Below are 15048 nucleotides of genomic sequence, written 5' to 3'. Positions count from 1 at the left end.
GGGAGGAAAAGGAAGGGGGAAGTTATGTAATTATAGTATAATCACCAAAAAAGGAAATAATTTTAATGGCCCTTTTTGTAACACTTTGTGTCCAGAAAAAGACAATAATTGACGTAGTTTTTACAGGGACTACTTTAATCTTATAAATTGATTAAGAAAAAAATGACATCCTGATAATTTTGCAACATCCTAATGAGGAAAAAAGTGACTTTTCCCACTAAGTAAAAAAACTTTGAGTTATGAGTATGTGTGCCCACATGTTCCTGTGAGTACACATATGTTTCTCTCTCTCTCTCTCTCTCTCTCTCTCTCTCTCTCTCTCTCTCTCTCTCTCTCTCTCTCTCGTGTGTGTGTGTGTGTGTGTGTGTGTGTGTGTGTGTAGGCAGATATCATGCATATCCTCATCATTCTCCATCTTAAATCTTGAGACAGGGGCTCACTGAACCTGCAGGTCACCAATTCCACTAGCCTGGCTAGCCAGCAAGCTCCAGGGATCTATCTGCCTGTCTCCACCTACCAGCAATGGCCTGCCAGCCTGGATTTTTAAAGTGGATTCCAGGGCTCCCACTTTAAGTCCATACGCTTGCAAGGCAAGAACATTACCAAAGGAGCCATCTCCCTAGCCCCACTCTGTGAGTTTTGTTTTGTTGTTACTGCCATTGTTTGCTTGTATTTCTCTAATAACTCCTAAGATTAAGCACGGAAAATGTTAGCGATGATTTTGTTCCTGTTTTCTCAAAACAGCTAATTGGGTTTTTGCTCACTTTACAGTTTGGACTTAACTGTATGAATTGCATACATCAACTTTAGATTTGTAGTGCTTATTGCTGGTTTTTTCACCACTGAAGATCAAACTCATGTTTTTGTTTGTTTGTCTGTTTGTTTGATTTTTGGTTTTTCAAGACAGGATTTCTCTGTGTAGCTTTGCACCTTTCCTGGATCTTGCTCTGTAGACCAGGCTGGCCTCGAACTCACCAAACTCATGTTTTTTACACTGCGCTCTACCACTGAGCTACATCACCAGCTAATTTGTAGTTCTGTATGCTGAGTATTCGCCTCTATATGTTTTAAAGAAAACTACTGTGAATCATAAAATTATTCCCCTCTACTATGGGGTCTAAAGGGATTTGGTGCCCTCTTCTGGCCTCTTTGGAAGATACCAAGCACACACATTTGGTACACATGAATACATGCATGCAAAACACCCATACACACAAAATGCAATTCCCCTTTTTGGTTTTTCAAGACAGGGTTTCTCTGCGTAGCCCCAGCCATCCTGAAACTCACTCTAGAAACCAGGCTGGCCTTGACCTCAGAGATTCACTTGTCTCTGCTTCCCAAGTGCTGGCATTAAAGGTGTACACCACCACTGTTATGCCCAGATCACGACCCCAAAGAGACCAGTGAAGACCGTGGATGTCCAGAATGCAACAGCAAGATTTATTCTGTAGATACAAGCCTAGGCAGGGAACTGATTCCTACACCCAATACAGTGAGGCAGGGAGGAATTGCTCTTTCTTTGTGAGGCTAGCTATTTAAAGGCAAAAACTACAAGCGTTTCAGGGCGGTTGTGGGGGGGTTGGCACAGGTGCAACTCAGATTGGTTTATTTTTATCTCTGTTCGCTTTTAATTGGATGAGGGTATGTAACTTTTGAATTTACTGGTTGGGGGTTACAATTATCATTTTGGGGACTGTCCAGGACAAGTCCCAGGCTTTGTCCTTGAGCTGCCAGGGGGCCAGCTTGCCTAGCACGTACTGACTGTGGGGGCTGGCTCAGTTGTCCAGGCTCTCTCCTTGACTCACGCACATAACTCTAAGTTGGTGAAAGGTCCCAGACAGTAAACAACTGGCTGAACTTTGAGCAGAGTATGAGTACGTGCAGAAAGGGAGCTACTGCAAGGACTATGTCTTTTGTTCATGGCCTTCCCAGAGACTGCTTGCTCAAGTCTCGGGAAACTGAAATTGAGGCCTGATCTCTGAGAGAAGACTGAGCAGCCTGTTGTGGCATCTGCTTGGTCCTTTCAACCACCACCTGGCAATAAATTTAAAAAAAATAAAATAATCTCCTATGACTCTTTTCCTTCTATTGGGTTGCCTTGTCCAGCTTCGGTGTGAGGGCTTCTGCCTTGTCTTATTGTATCTTGTTTTGTTGTCTCTTGCAGATCTGCTCTTTTCTTATGGGAGACTGAGTGGGAGTGGATCCGGAGGAGAGGGGAGGTGGTGGGGACTTGGGAGGAGCGGAAGAAGGGAAACTGTGGGAGGGATTTATTGTATGAGAGGAGAATCTGTTTTCTTTTCTTTTGGGGGGGGAGTTGGTTTTCACATTTTTATTGGGGGGCAACAAGGAAGGGTCATCATCCATCAGCGGGATTATTTGCAGGTTCGTCAGCCTTTCCAGGCATGGGCCCTGAGGGTCCTGGGAGTGGCTGGGTTCATCAGGCATGTTCCCATTATTTTGCACAGGCACTGGGTAGTTGTAGGGTGGGTGTGGCCTGGTTGATCAAAACTGCATACTTGGTGTAAGGGCTGGCAGTGGGCATAATTATAGCAAGGCCCAGACACCACCATCACTGGCTCCTTCACCCAGGCATCTTGAAGGCAGAGAGTCTCCTGGCTATCTTGGTCTTTGCCAAAAAGAATCTATTTTCAATAAAAATAAGTAAAATAAAATAACATATTCCCTCATAATGTCTGTAAGGATTTTATTTTCATTTTTGTTCATCTTAATTTTCATGTCTGGTATCAGAAAAGGCACCAGTTATTTTAACCTTCATATGGAAACCAACTGTTGCAGGAATTTCTGGGAAGCTGAATTTTCTCTAGTCCCAATGTGAACACCATCATTTTTTTGCAGCCTTTTCCTAGTTAACATCCACTTTGATGGTGATGTCTATAAATTGCTCAGGATGTGTCTCTGTAAATCCCGCTAGCATTTGGGGCTTCCAGTGAACATCTGGTATCATTTGTTGGGCAAAAGCTGTGTTGACCACTGTCCAGTGCACAGGAGCCTCTAAGACAAAAGGGGTGTACTGCCCTTAACTGTCACAGAGCTGGTCATAGAATTGGTTCAGGGACTCATCAGAGCACTGAGTGACTTTTCAAATTTTGACCAAGATTGTGACTCCACAATCTCCATTGTGAACTCCTCCAGCCCGACTTATCGTTCTGAGAAGTGCCTGGAAGACCTCTGGTGTATTGGGGTTACATTTGGGACACTTATCAGGAAGGAAGGTGTCAGCAAATCACTTCAGGTTACTAGTGTTTGGTAAGCTTGAATGATCAGCCAGGCAGGTGCTGCCTACTAGACCCTACACTCTGTATCTGGAGGTAAAAAGGGCAATAAGGAGCTGTTGGCAGTTGTCCCAAGTAAGTTAGTGGCTGTGCATAATGGTAGACATAAGGTTGACTGTTGTTGGTTGCTTTTTCTACTCTTTTGGGGCGCCCATCACCCAGTTCGCACATAAATACACAGAGGCTTTTTCTCACTTTTAAATGCCCTGCCTTAGCTTGTTTCTATCCAGCTTTTCTTAACTTAAATTATCCCGTCAACCTATTCCCTCTGGGCTTTTTTATTTTCTTACTTCTGTATATCTTACTTTCACTCTTACTCCATGGCTGGCTGGGTAGCTGGGTGGCTGGGTGGCTGGGCGGCTGGGTGGCTGGGTAGCTGGGCGGCTGGCCCCCAACACCCTCCTCTCCTTGTTCTCTTGCTCTTTCTTCTTTTTCTCCCAGATTTTCTCGTTTTATTTATTCTCTCTGCCTGCCAGCCCCGCCTATCATTTCTCCTGCCTTGCTATTGGCTGTTCAGCTTTTTATTAGACCACCAGGTGTTTTAGACAGGCACAGTAACACAGCTTCTCAGAGTGATACAAATGCAACATAAACAAAAGTAACACACCTTAAAATGATATTCTACAACACTTTATGGCTGCTCTAGGTATGGTGGGGTGTGATATCACTTGTTCACGAGATCAGTAGTGGTGAATGGCTGATAAACATATTGAACTGTGTCTGGTCTGAGAATCCCGTCCTCCTGGAGGTTGGCTGGCCATGGAGTTTGACACCACAGGCACAGGGCACTCGATGGCTGGTCACTGGGAAGCCTTCAAGAGACCTGGACCTTAAGCATACTGAGGTGGAGGATACCCTCCAGCGCTCTGTGGGAAAAGGGGCCAATGGCAGCTGTGGCATGAGCCATCAGACGGGAAGTCAGGATACAAAGCAGACATTGCCACTTTGTGTTCTGAATTCTTAGCAGGGGATGGGCACCCTCAGGAGAAGGGGTAGAGGTGGAAGTTGCAAATCTTGATCCTCTAACTGGAAGATAGGTGGCTTTTTCGGGGTCGAAACTCTCTTAGAGATCAGGGCGGCAGTGGATACCCAAGAGGCATGGAATTGAACTCTGTCTTGTGGGTAGAGGGCCAGACTACACCAGATATTGATGTAAGGAAACTGGTCCAGGTGGCCTGGCTCCCCAGTGCAGGCATCCTTCACTCTGCAGATGTTGGAAAGGTCCAGGATTCCTTCAAAAGGGCAAGAATTGTGGAAGGAGGGCCAGTTAACTTCACAGAAGGTCCTCCTCAGTATAGAAAGGACTTTGCGGCGCACCACCAATCAGACTACTAAGAGTGTACTCTCATCTTTCTGTTTGAAGTAGACCTGAGTCTGGTCTTTCATTTCTCTGCATTGGCATATTTGGTACACTATCATAGGAAGAGGATCCACAGATAAACACTAAGTTTACCAAATGGAGTAGCTGGTAGGAAATAAAAGATATTGTAGAGAAATAAACTTTAGAAAGGCATAAAGAGACTCAAGCTAGAAGGCAAGCTGTAATGTTAAATCATACCTGGTCACATTCGCCTGCTTGCTCCTGGAATCTTGACTTAAATGCTTTGCTTCTCCATGCTGCTTAATGGCCCACAAGGCCAGTGCCAACACAGAAGCTGCTCTTGCTTTTGGAAAATGATGCATTTACCCTGAGTGCAGGGCCATTTCTTTGGTAACATCATGTTCTAATAGGGCATGGTTTTGAATTAGCAAGGTACCTTCCTAAAGTGACTTCATGTTCCTAATTAAGTCACCAGGATGTTTAAAAGAAGAGTCTTAGTTCATATCTTTAGATTACATGCTCATTTTGTTTTATTAAACCAGAGCCTTATAAATAATGGTGAATTACAAGGCTTGGTCAATGCACATTTCCACTGGGATCATTGACACTGCTCTCCAAGAACAGTTTGGTTGAATGCTGTCCACAGCGACCACATTCACGATGTCATACAACTCCGGAGTATAATCAGAAGGCTTCTGGATGGAATCCACAGTAAAAAAGACACAGGATTCCACCACACCAGTTTTTCCATCAGTACTGGTAATACATACCTAAGATGAGCAATGAAGGCAATGAGTATGGAGAAGCATAACCCACCACAGATGGCCCTCAACAACCCCTTGGCTCTACTCAGCAGGTCCTTCAACACATCACTGATTCTCATCCTTGACACACAGGGAATGCCTGGGTACTGTGTTAACACAATGAGTCACCATCCCACATCACTCCTATTAAATCAGAGAATTAAGACAAACATTGGGTGACTTATGAAAGGCTCTACTCTTCATGTTACCCAATATGGACCCACACTATCTCCTGTGTCATGAGAAGACATGCCCTTCAGGCTACCCAATATGGCCTCACATGCTATCTCCTGTGTGATGAGAAGACATGCACTTCATGCTACCCAATATGGACCCACACTACCTCCTGTGATGAGAAGACATGATCTTCAAGCTACTCAACATGGCTCCATATTCTCTCTCTCCTGTGTGAAGAGAAGACATGCTCTTCATGCTACACAATGTGGCCTCACACTCTATCTCCATGAGTTTACATCTTATTCTCAGGCTGTACTAGACAAGATCTTATCCATCCTTATAAGCAGGCTGAACACCTCAAACCCAGTGCACTCAAAGTTTCCCCACAATGGCCTCACAGCCAACTCGCTTTCTAACTGTTGTCCACAGAACATCCTAACGTCAAGTAAAGCACATAAGCTAGGAGCTAACTTGTGTATATTCTACATCATTTTCTGGTTATTTCCTTTTCAATCAGTGAACATGTCCACTTTGGCAGGGGATATACTGCGAAACGTACCACACAAAATCCTGGGCAAAAAGTGACCAGGAAGGAAGGATAGGCAGCTACCTGCCCATGACAAGGGCAACATGGAAGCAAATTACCTCATCCATATTCTGGGAGCTTAAGGGGCTCACGGTGTGGATGTTCATGTTGGAAGTGCCCGGCTTCATGGAATACTCAACCAGCAACAAGTCTCCTTTGCAAGGCATGAATTCTAAAACAGCCAAGAACATTAGAGGTGTAAATATTATGGCACTCAGGTCATGTCACAATACCTAAGACCCTCCATCACCACAATATGCAGACAAACATTTCCTGAATGCAAAGTAACTTTTCCAAATACTTATACAGACATCTCAAATATCTTCCTACAGGAAGGGACGCTTAAGACCCTTTAAACACTGGTACTCTGACAATGATTTATTCACAGACATGGATAACTAAAAACCGTGTGTCTCAGAGTGAAAGTTACAGCTAAGAGTACTGGATTTTCTCATCAAGTAGTCATTTTGAGATCTCTTTTGGGGATGGAAGCCAGGAACACAGTAGGATCACATGCGTCAAACTTGGTACCTAGGCTAGGGACAAAATATGAGAGCCTATGTGATGAATATTCTGGAAAGAGGACACAGAAAGAAAGAGGCCTGTCTGCACCTTTGCTTTGAAATGGTGGATGTATGTTCAAGATAAATCTCTTATACTTGTGTGATGCTATCACTGATGATATTTTGCATGTATCCTGATGCAGTGGCAGAAGATTATGACCTCAGCACTCAGAAGAGTCAGGGATGGGTTTGCTAAGGTCATGGACAATTCTCAGATGCATAGTGAGTTTCAGGTAACTTAGAGGAACCCTGTATGAGAAATCAAAACAGCCAAATGAATCAATTGAGTAGTGAAAACCACATGGATGCATGATGATGGCATTGGGAGGACAGGACTGCTATGTGACACTTAAAATATTGCCCACTTTCCCCATTTTTATGGTACCTCAATTTCAATTTCAAGGACACTTCCCACACTCTTGCTCTTTGCTTTTAAAACTATAAATCTTACCTCCAGAAAAGAGATGGACAGGAAAAGATGTTTCCTTGTCGATATAGATGCTGTCCTGTGTGACCGAGCTGACACACTTAATACAAAGTTCTCTGTCAAGGTCTGATTGCTCAGTACCATCCACAGGGTTAGTCACAGTTTTCACCTATAAGAGAAGGAGACAGTGGTTGAAGAAAAAATAAAAATTACAGGCAGGAGATTGTACACTTACCAAGGATTCCCCATGAAAACAACAGCATTTTAAGGAGTTGACCTAACAGAGTTGTAAGGGTGCTTGCAGGACACAGGACTCCTTGTCAGAGACCTGGACTTTATTAGTCATGCCAAAATAGCACTCCTGTGGGAGAAATCTTTTAAGCAACGGTTCTCAAACCTAGACCATACATTTCCTATTAATGATCCACCATGGACCTGAGATGATGACATCAATTGTGTCTGTGCTTGCACCATGGATTGGCAAGTGCCTTGCAACTGTGAATTTCACACCTATGTTTAATGCTTTCACAAACCCACATTCTGACCTTAGAAAGACAATGTTCTTGCTTTCCAGGAACTCAACAACCAAGAGTGTAAAATATGTTTAAAATATACTTCTAAACAAGCTGTAGTCATGGTTGTAACTCAGATTAATTTTTACACTGAGTGACATTGGTGGCGTAATTTGAGGAAATGGGCTTTGCAGGGTATTTGAAGGAAGAGAAATGAGTTACCTGGGAGATAGGAGTGGAGCAGAATAAAGTTGACAGAGACAAGAATGAGCAGCACACTTTTGGAGAACAAGGAGGGAGAGCTGTTTTTCCCTATCTGGATCTAGGTGCAGAAGCAGGAGATTAAGTGAAAGAAATAACCCCCATCGCAAGAGACTGCAAAGGAAAACCAAGCCTAGGAACTTACCACACACACCAGAGCAAAGAAAAGGTGCAACTCCCTCCATTTGAACCACAGAACAAAGTGTACACCTATCACTATGGTGGTGATGGCCCCCACTCACCTGTTAACTGATACTTGATGTGTTAGCCAAGGACAGACATGGACAAACAGAGAAAGTCCTGTGTCCTCAGCTGAGCTCAGACCTTGCTGGTGATAAGGCCTACTTATCTGCCTTTCCCAGCCCCTCTGAATACCCTCGGTGTCTTCACTCATTCAGTCTACCCACTCTTGAACCCGGAGAGTGTTCTGGTTTTTGCATCTGGATCTGGACATACATCTGTATTTTTGATGAAAACTCCCTGGTCCACAACAATTGATAGTACAAAAACAGCTCCTTCACTAAAGCGTGTTTCAGTTTCTATTCTTATCAATAAAGACTGTATTTACATTTTTGAAAAATTATTTTTTAATTTATTTTACATCCCGACCTCTGTTTCACCCTCTGTCCTTTCCTCCCAATCCATCCCTCTACCTCCCCTCTGCCCTTCCCCAATTCACTCATCTGTTTCTATTCACGAAAGGACAGGCCTCCCATGAGTATCAACAAACAGCATATCTAGTTGCAGTAAGACTAAGGATCTGCCCATGTAGTAAGGCTGGACAAGGAATCAGAAGAGAAAGTGGGAAATAGTCTTGAACATACTTGAACAGGAGACAACTTCCTGAACAGAACACCCATCTTGCAGGCACCATGATCAACAGTTAATAAATGGGACCTTATGGAATTGAAATGATTCTGTAAGGCAAGAGACACCATCAATAGGACAAAACAGCACCCTACAGAATGGGAAAAGGTCTTCACTAACCCCACCTCCGACAGAGGGCTGTTTTCCAAAAGATATAAAGAACTCAAGAACCTAGATACCAACAAACCAAATAACCATTCAATTAAAAAATGGAGTACATCTAAACAGAGAATTATCAACACAAGAATCTCAAATGGCCGGGAAAAACTTAAAAAGATGTTCAATATCCTTAGCCATCAGAAAAATGCAAATCGAATGACTCTGAGATTCCATCTTACAGATGTCAGAATGACTAAGACAAAAAAACACAAGCAACAGCTCATGCTGGAGAGCACGTGGTGAGAGGGGAACACTCCTCCATTGCTGGTGTGAATGCAGACTTTTACAGCCACTTTGCAAGTCGGTGTGGTGGTTTCCCAGAAAATTGGGACTCAGTTTACCACAGACCCAGCTACACCACTCTTGGGCATATACTCAAGGAATGCTTAATCATACCACAAAGACACATGTTCAACTACGTTCATAGTAGCTTTATTCATAACAGCCAGAACCTAGAAACCAACCAGATGACTTTCAACCAAGAAATGGATAAAGAAAATATGGTACATTTACACTGAAAGTGATTACTGGAAATGGGGTGCATTTGGGGGTCAGGTTAAAAACCTGCACAAGGGACTCTCCCAGGAATCTACAAGGATGACCCCAACTAAGACTCTTAAGCAACAGCAGATAACGTAGCCTGAACTGGCCATCTTCTGTGACCAGATTGGTGCCTAGCCCAATTGTCACCAGAGAGGCTTCATCCCACAACTGATGGAAAAACAGATGCAGACCCACAGTCAAACATTAGGATAGTGTTCAGGGAATCCTGCAGAAGAGGAGTAGAAAGGATTGTAGGAGCCAGAGGGGTCAAATACACCACAAGAAAACTCACAGAATCAATCAACCTGGGCTCATAGGGGCTCACAGAGACTGAACCGACAACCAGGGAGCCTGCGTGGGACTACCGTACGTATGTTACAGTTGTGTGGCTTGGTCCTTTTGTGGGACTCCTAACAGTGGGAACCAGGGCTGTCTTCAACTCATTTACTGGCTTTTGGGACCCTACTCCATTTACATCTTTTCCATCCATTTGAAACCTCCTGAAACTCTGCTCCTGCCTCTTTAATCAGTTGTACTCATCATGTAGCCTGTATTTTCTGTGTATTACATATTGACTGTGGTGTGATATATGAGAATTAGGAATAGCAACTAAGACTGAAATAAAAAAAAAAAAACCCTGTGGCCAGGCGGTGGTAGCACATGCCTTTAATCCCAGCACTTGGGAGGCAGAGCTAGGCACATCTCTGTGAGTTCGAGGACAGCCTGGTCTGCAGAGTGAGATCTAGGACAGGTACCAAAACTACACAGAGAAACTCTGTCTCAAAAAACCAAAAACCAAAAACAAACAAACAAAAATACACCTGTGTAATCTTGTCCAGATTACCAAAGTAAGCAGGATTTTCTTGCAAATTGCTGCCATTGAAACTACTATGTCTTATGAATTTATTGTCATTCAATAAATTCTAACATTGTGAAAGACACAAGTGTTCACCTATGTTCCTGACAGAGGGCACTAATGACATAATTGATATTTTTAAAATATTTGAAAAACAAAAAACTGGGATTTTTTAAAAAATCAGTGGGGGAACACATTCCTATTTTCCTAATTAATATATTCTTACAAATGTGGAAAGGTCTAGGATGGATCTGTGTGTGAGAAGAACAAGGAGTGAAAATGATAACTTTATCATTAAGATGATAAAAATCTCAAAATAAGATCAGGAGCCTGCTTCAGCTTTTCAATTTTTACCATGATTTTACAATAACAGTCTTCTGGTGTTTTCCAATACTGGCAAAGGTATCTTCTGTGGCCTGCTGTTGAGACTCTCAATCAGAACAACATAAGTAAGAGTAATTTGACAACAGCCATCAATATGTAAAGAGCTGAATGGAAGTGATGATTACAGAACCCACATGGAGGCTCAGCACCTCCTCAGGCAGCAGGGACACATGTGGTACACAGATGTACACGCAAGCCAAACACTCATGCACATAACATAATAAAAAGAAATCTAAAAAAAATAAAGCAAATAAACACATACACTAATTGACGCAGAAAAGAGTGTGAACAATACAGTCTTTGTCATATCAATTCTTCTAGTTTGGGTACTGAATAGAAAATGGCTGGCCACTATATGATGGAAGTTGCAGAATTATACAGAATCAATTCCATGTTTTTAAAATATTAAGAGAACTGACACAAAATATTTAGAAACAGAATAAGCATCATTGCATTCAAATACTATAACATCAAATCCACTAAGCTCAGAGAAGTGGGATGTCAACTTTGACCATACGTCAACATTTTCTTAATCTTTTTTTGGTGAAAAATTTATTTATACATAGAAGAGAAGTTTTAAGGTTATTAAAGTTTATGCTATAAAAAAGAAAAGCAAGGAAACCTTTTTATCTATTTTCAGCAAGAAACTGTACATCTCTAATTTTTTATTCATATTTACAATGTAATTTGATCAAAGTGTTACTAAGATGCATAATAGTATTACACTTTTCTTTTTTTCCTCTCATATATAACATCATGAACACAGTTTCCCCTCCTTCCTCCTCTCCCAATTAGGCCTCCATCCACTCCTTTCTCTTTTCTGAATCTTTTTTAAAAATGGGTTTTCACCATGTAACTCTGGCTGTCCTGGAACTCACTATATAGATCAGGCTGGCCTTGAACTGAGAAAATGTCCTTCTTCTCCTTGCTGAGTCCTAGGACTACTGCCACACAGTGGTTTGAATGAGAATGTCCCCAATAGACTCAAGGTGTTTGAAAACTTGGTCCCTAGTTGGAGGGACTGTTTGGGGAGGTTTAAGAGGTGTGAATTTATTGCAAGAGTTTGAAAATGTAAAGACTAGCAACACATCTAGTTGTGTCTCTGTGCTTTGAGACTGCATTTGAAGAGGTAAGCTCTCAGCTTCCTGCTTCTCTTACCATACCTGCTGCTTGCTGCCTACCGTACCTACCTGCCTTGATGGATTCACCCATCTTTCTAGAACGATAAGAACAAACAAACACACTTCCTTAAGTTGCTCTCACCATGGTATTTTATCACAGCAACATAAAAGTAAATAATACACCAAGAGACTCTGGGTGAATTCAGGCATACCTTGATTGCTTTTTGGATATGAGTTGTTTCGTTTTCTTCCACGAGAGCAATGACACTTGTCCCAATGTTCAGTGGGACTTTGCCACACAACATGTCAGTATTGAAAAAGATAGATTCATTAATCCAGCCATAGTCGGTACAGAGATAGGTCACAATTCCTCTGACAGACTTCAAATTGGAGATATCTATGACACAGATAAACAAAGGGCACAATGGTTCATATCAAATGCAAACAGTCTCTACACAGAAGTCCTACTCTGAGCACCTGTGTAGATGTGAGCACATATCATCACTTCTCTGACCATAGTGACCATTTCTGGGCCCTAAGATTGTGACTACTGAATGGCACCTCCATGGCATCTGTGGGTGGCCTGTCCCAGTAAGCCTCTTTAAACTCCCATTATTACTGGTATATGCCTGCCTCAGCAGCAGCAGCAAATGCATAGCCATGGCTCTAAATTCAGACCAAGCATTAAAGATATGTCCAGAAGTAAGGACATGTTTCCAAATTGTCTTTTATTCTTCATGAGCATAATGGGTAAGTAATGTTTTGGGATCTGGCTCCAGTATCCTGCTGGGACAACCGGCCACCTTCCTTCGTGGTACCCTCCTTATGACTGACTGCCTCCTGGCTTCAGAGATATGTGTGCATGGGGAATAAGGCCAAATTCAGTCTCCAAGTGAGATGTTCCCCTTTTCTGGGGAATACACAAAGGCGTCTTTCAAGGGGAAAGGCAGAAACAGTACAGCCTGCAAAAGACTTGTGTCACGTGTTCTTTGAGTTGGTCTACACAGCCTCCTGCTTTGGCCCACCAAGGGAGCTTGGGGCACAGTTCAGTGTTGGCCTAACTCTTGGGAACTCAGGGACACTCTCATGCTCAACAGCCTCTCAGGATGGCGGCAGGCCCTTCCCCGCTATCCCTGTCCCACTGCACCTCATGGTGGAGAACCTTTTCTGAGGAATCTCCTTGAGTGAAGAATGAAGGGACTCCAAGAGGCATACCTTCAGGTTTTTCCTGTGGTGTTTCTTCAGACCCTGTCTTCCACTGAAAGATAGCTGAAATTCGTCGCCAAAGTCTCTGCATACTGGTGTCACCACCAGCCTGGGCAATGCCCTGTGCCCCTGCTCTGCCCCCACCCCCTAAATTATGCTTGGTGATAAAATAAGCACTATCCACATTGTGACTTTCTTTGAATCAAGGGCAGTGTGTATGTGTGTGTGTGTGTGTGTGTGTGTGTGTGTGTGTGTGTCTGTGTGTCTGTGTGTGTGTCTGTGTGTGTGTTGTGTGTTGGTCTTTTGTAATATAAAAATTTGAGGATAGCCTTCTCTAATTATTATCTAATTAGTTATTATCTAATTATTCTTTATCAATAAAAATTGGGAATCAGATATCAGGGTAAGAACCCGAAAGATCAGAAGATCAAGGGAGCCGCCGCCAGTCGCCTCTTAACTCTTTTGTTCCTTCCTCCAAAAGGATGGAGACAAGCATGGGTGACTATAATTCTGTAAGTCTTATCTACCTAAATAACCTAAGGACTAAGGCTTCACATTAACAAGGTAAACAGTCTATAAACAGATGTACAATATAAGGATAATGACCTTAAAATTGTGACAATTCACAAAATATCTTAAACAGAGGTAGAATTGCACAGTGCAATATAATAACAATATCCTTAATATGTATCAGTATATAAACTATCCTAAACAGAGGAAGAACATACACACAGTATGACAAATATAGTTTTACATTTGTATCAATATAAAAAATATTTCAAATAGGAGTAGGAATATGTGTACAATATGACGATTATAGTTTTAAATTTGTATCAATATACAAAATATTTCAAATAGGAGTAGGAATATGTGTACAATATGACGATTATAGTTTTAAATTTGTATCATTATACAAACTATCTTAAATACGATTATAAAAATGGTTTACATTTATATCAATATATAAGACTCCATATCAGTGCAAATTATCTAAGGCTGATATTTTACTAAAATAGTTTACTAGTATATACAATAATCTACCTTAATATACTAAACCTAGCTATTTCCTTTTAAAGAGCCTCCATGGATTTCTTGCTGTATCTGGCACCCAGGGTTAAGTCAAGGATACAGAAGGAGAAATGGAAGAAGAGAAAGAAGGTAGGAAAGGGGATGGAAGGCAAAGGAGAGGGAAAGAAGGAGAGGAACATGGAGAGGAGAGGAAGAAAAAAATGCAAACCATGTTCTGACCACAGTGATTAGTTCAGGAATGGGGAAATGTTCAAAACTAGGTCAGTGATATTCCTGCACAAGAATATTCTGCCAGGGCTTTGAGAAAAGACTGACTCAGTTAACTGAAGCTAACAAATTTGTAGTTAAGTCTAAAAATGAAATATTTACCATACTGCATTTAGTAGGTTCACTAAGACCCAAAAACAGCTCAGATAATGCCATGTGATGCATTCCGCACACCATTCAACTATGTCTGAAACTAACCTACCCACAATTTCTTTTACATAAAACTGAGTCCTTCAGTTATTCTTTTACAAGTTTCTGTTGCTTGAAATTGCAAGCATCTTAACTGACATCAGAAGTCCAATGGCTTTCACGGGCATTGTACGTGTCTATTTCTGTGGTTTAAGGTTCACCATGAATGGAACACAAAGCCAGTAACAGGTCTCAAAATTCAGCTCATTTTCATGTGCCTAATGCAAGAATAGCTTCTCTATTTTCACTTAAGACTTAGTAATAAGAGATTAATTGTAACAGCAAATGTGATACCAACAGTTAGTTTATCTGCATGGTCTCCAAATTGTTTTATATCAAAATTCCATTGCTGAAACAGAGTTATAATTTGCTGAGTATTTTCAGTTTTAAACTGCTGCCTGTAAAACATAACAATGAGTGCTACAGTACATATTCAGATGAAGAGAATATTCAAAGAAAATTAAATTCCCATATCATGCACTAT

The 15048-nt window shown here is 41.8% G+C and overlaps 1 protein-coding gene across 1 annotated transcript; it reads right to left on the bottom strand.

Moving 5' to 3' along the window:
* Nucleotides 1-5120: 5120 nt before the first annotated feature.
* On the bottom strand, nt 5121-13193 carry LOC131899409 (cancer/testis antigen 55-like). The gene is made up of 5 exons (XM_059250855.1): nt 13089-13193; nt 12086-12270; nt 7195-7339; nt 6240-6352; nt 5121-5384 (listed from the first exon to the last, which is right to left on the bottom strand). Exons 1-5 carry the CDS (start codon nt 13168-13170, stop codon nt 5178-5180), a joined length of 732 nt encoding a protein of 243 aa, XP_059106838.1. The 5' UTR covers nt 13171-13193; the 3' UTR covers nt 5121-5177.
* Nucleotides 13194-15048: the final 1855 nt, after the last annotated feature.

Source organism: Peromyscus eremicus, chromosome X (genome assembly GCF_949786415.1).
Source record: "Peromyscus eremicus chromosome X, PerEre_H2_v1, whole genome shotgun sequence".
NCBI classification, from domain to species: domain Eukaryota; kingdom Metazoa; phylum Chordata; class Mammalia; order Rodentia; family Cricetidae; genus Peromyscus; species Peromyscus eremicus.
The sequence above is the reverse complement of the archived record's forward strand: the minus strand, read 5'-3'. Positions and strand labels throughout refer to the sequence as shown.

Bases quoted from the DNA above. Each gene is read 5' to 3' on its own strand.
- LOC131899409 (XM_059250855.1), bottom strand. From the start codon at position 13,170: ATGCAGAGACTTTGGCGACGAATTTCAGCTATCTTTCAGTGGAAGACA. The intron at 12,271-13,088 runs GTATGCCTCTTG...TCTGTGTCATAG, and splicing joins ACCACAGGAAAAACCTGAAG to ATATCTCCAATTTGAAGTCT. The intron at 6,353-7,194 runs GTAAGATTTATA...TGGCTGTTTTAG, and splicing joins TGTCCATCTCTTTTCTGGAG to AATTCATGCCTTGCAAAGGA.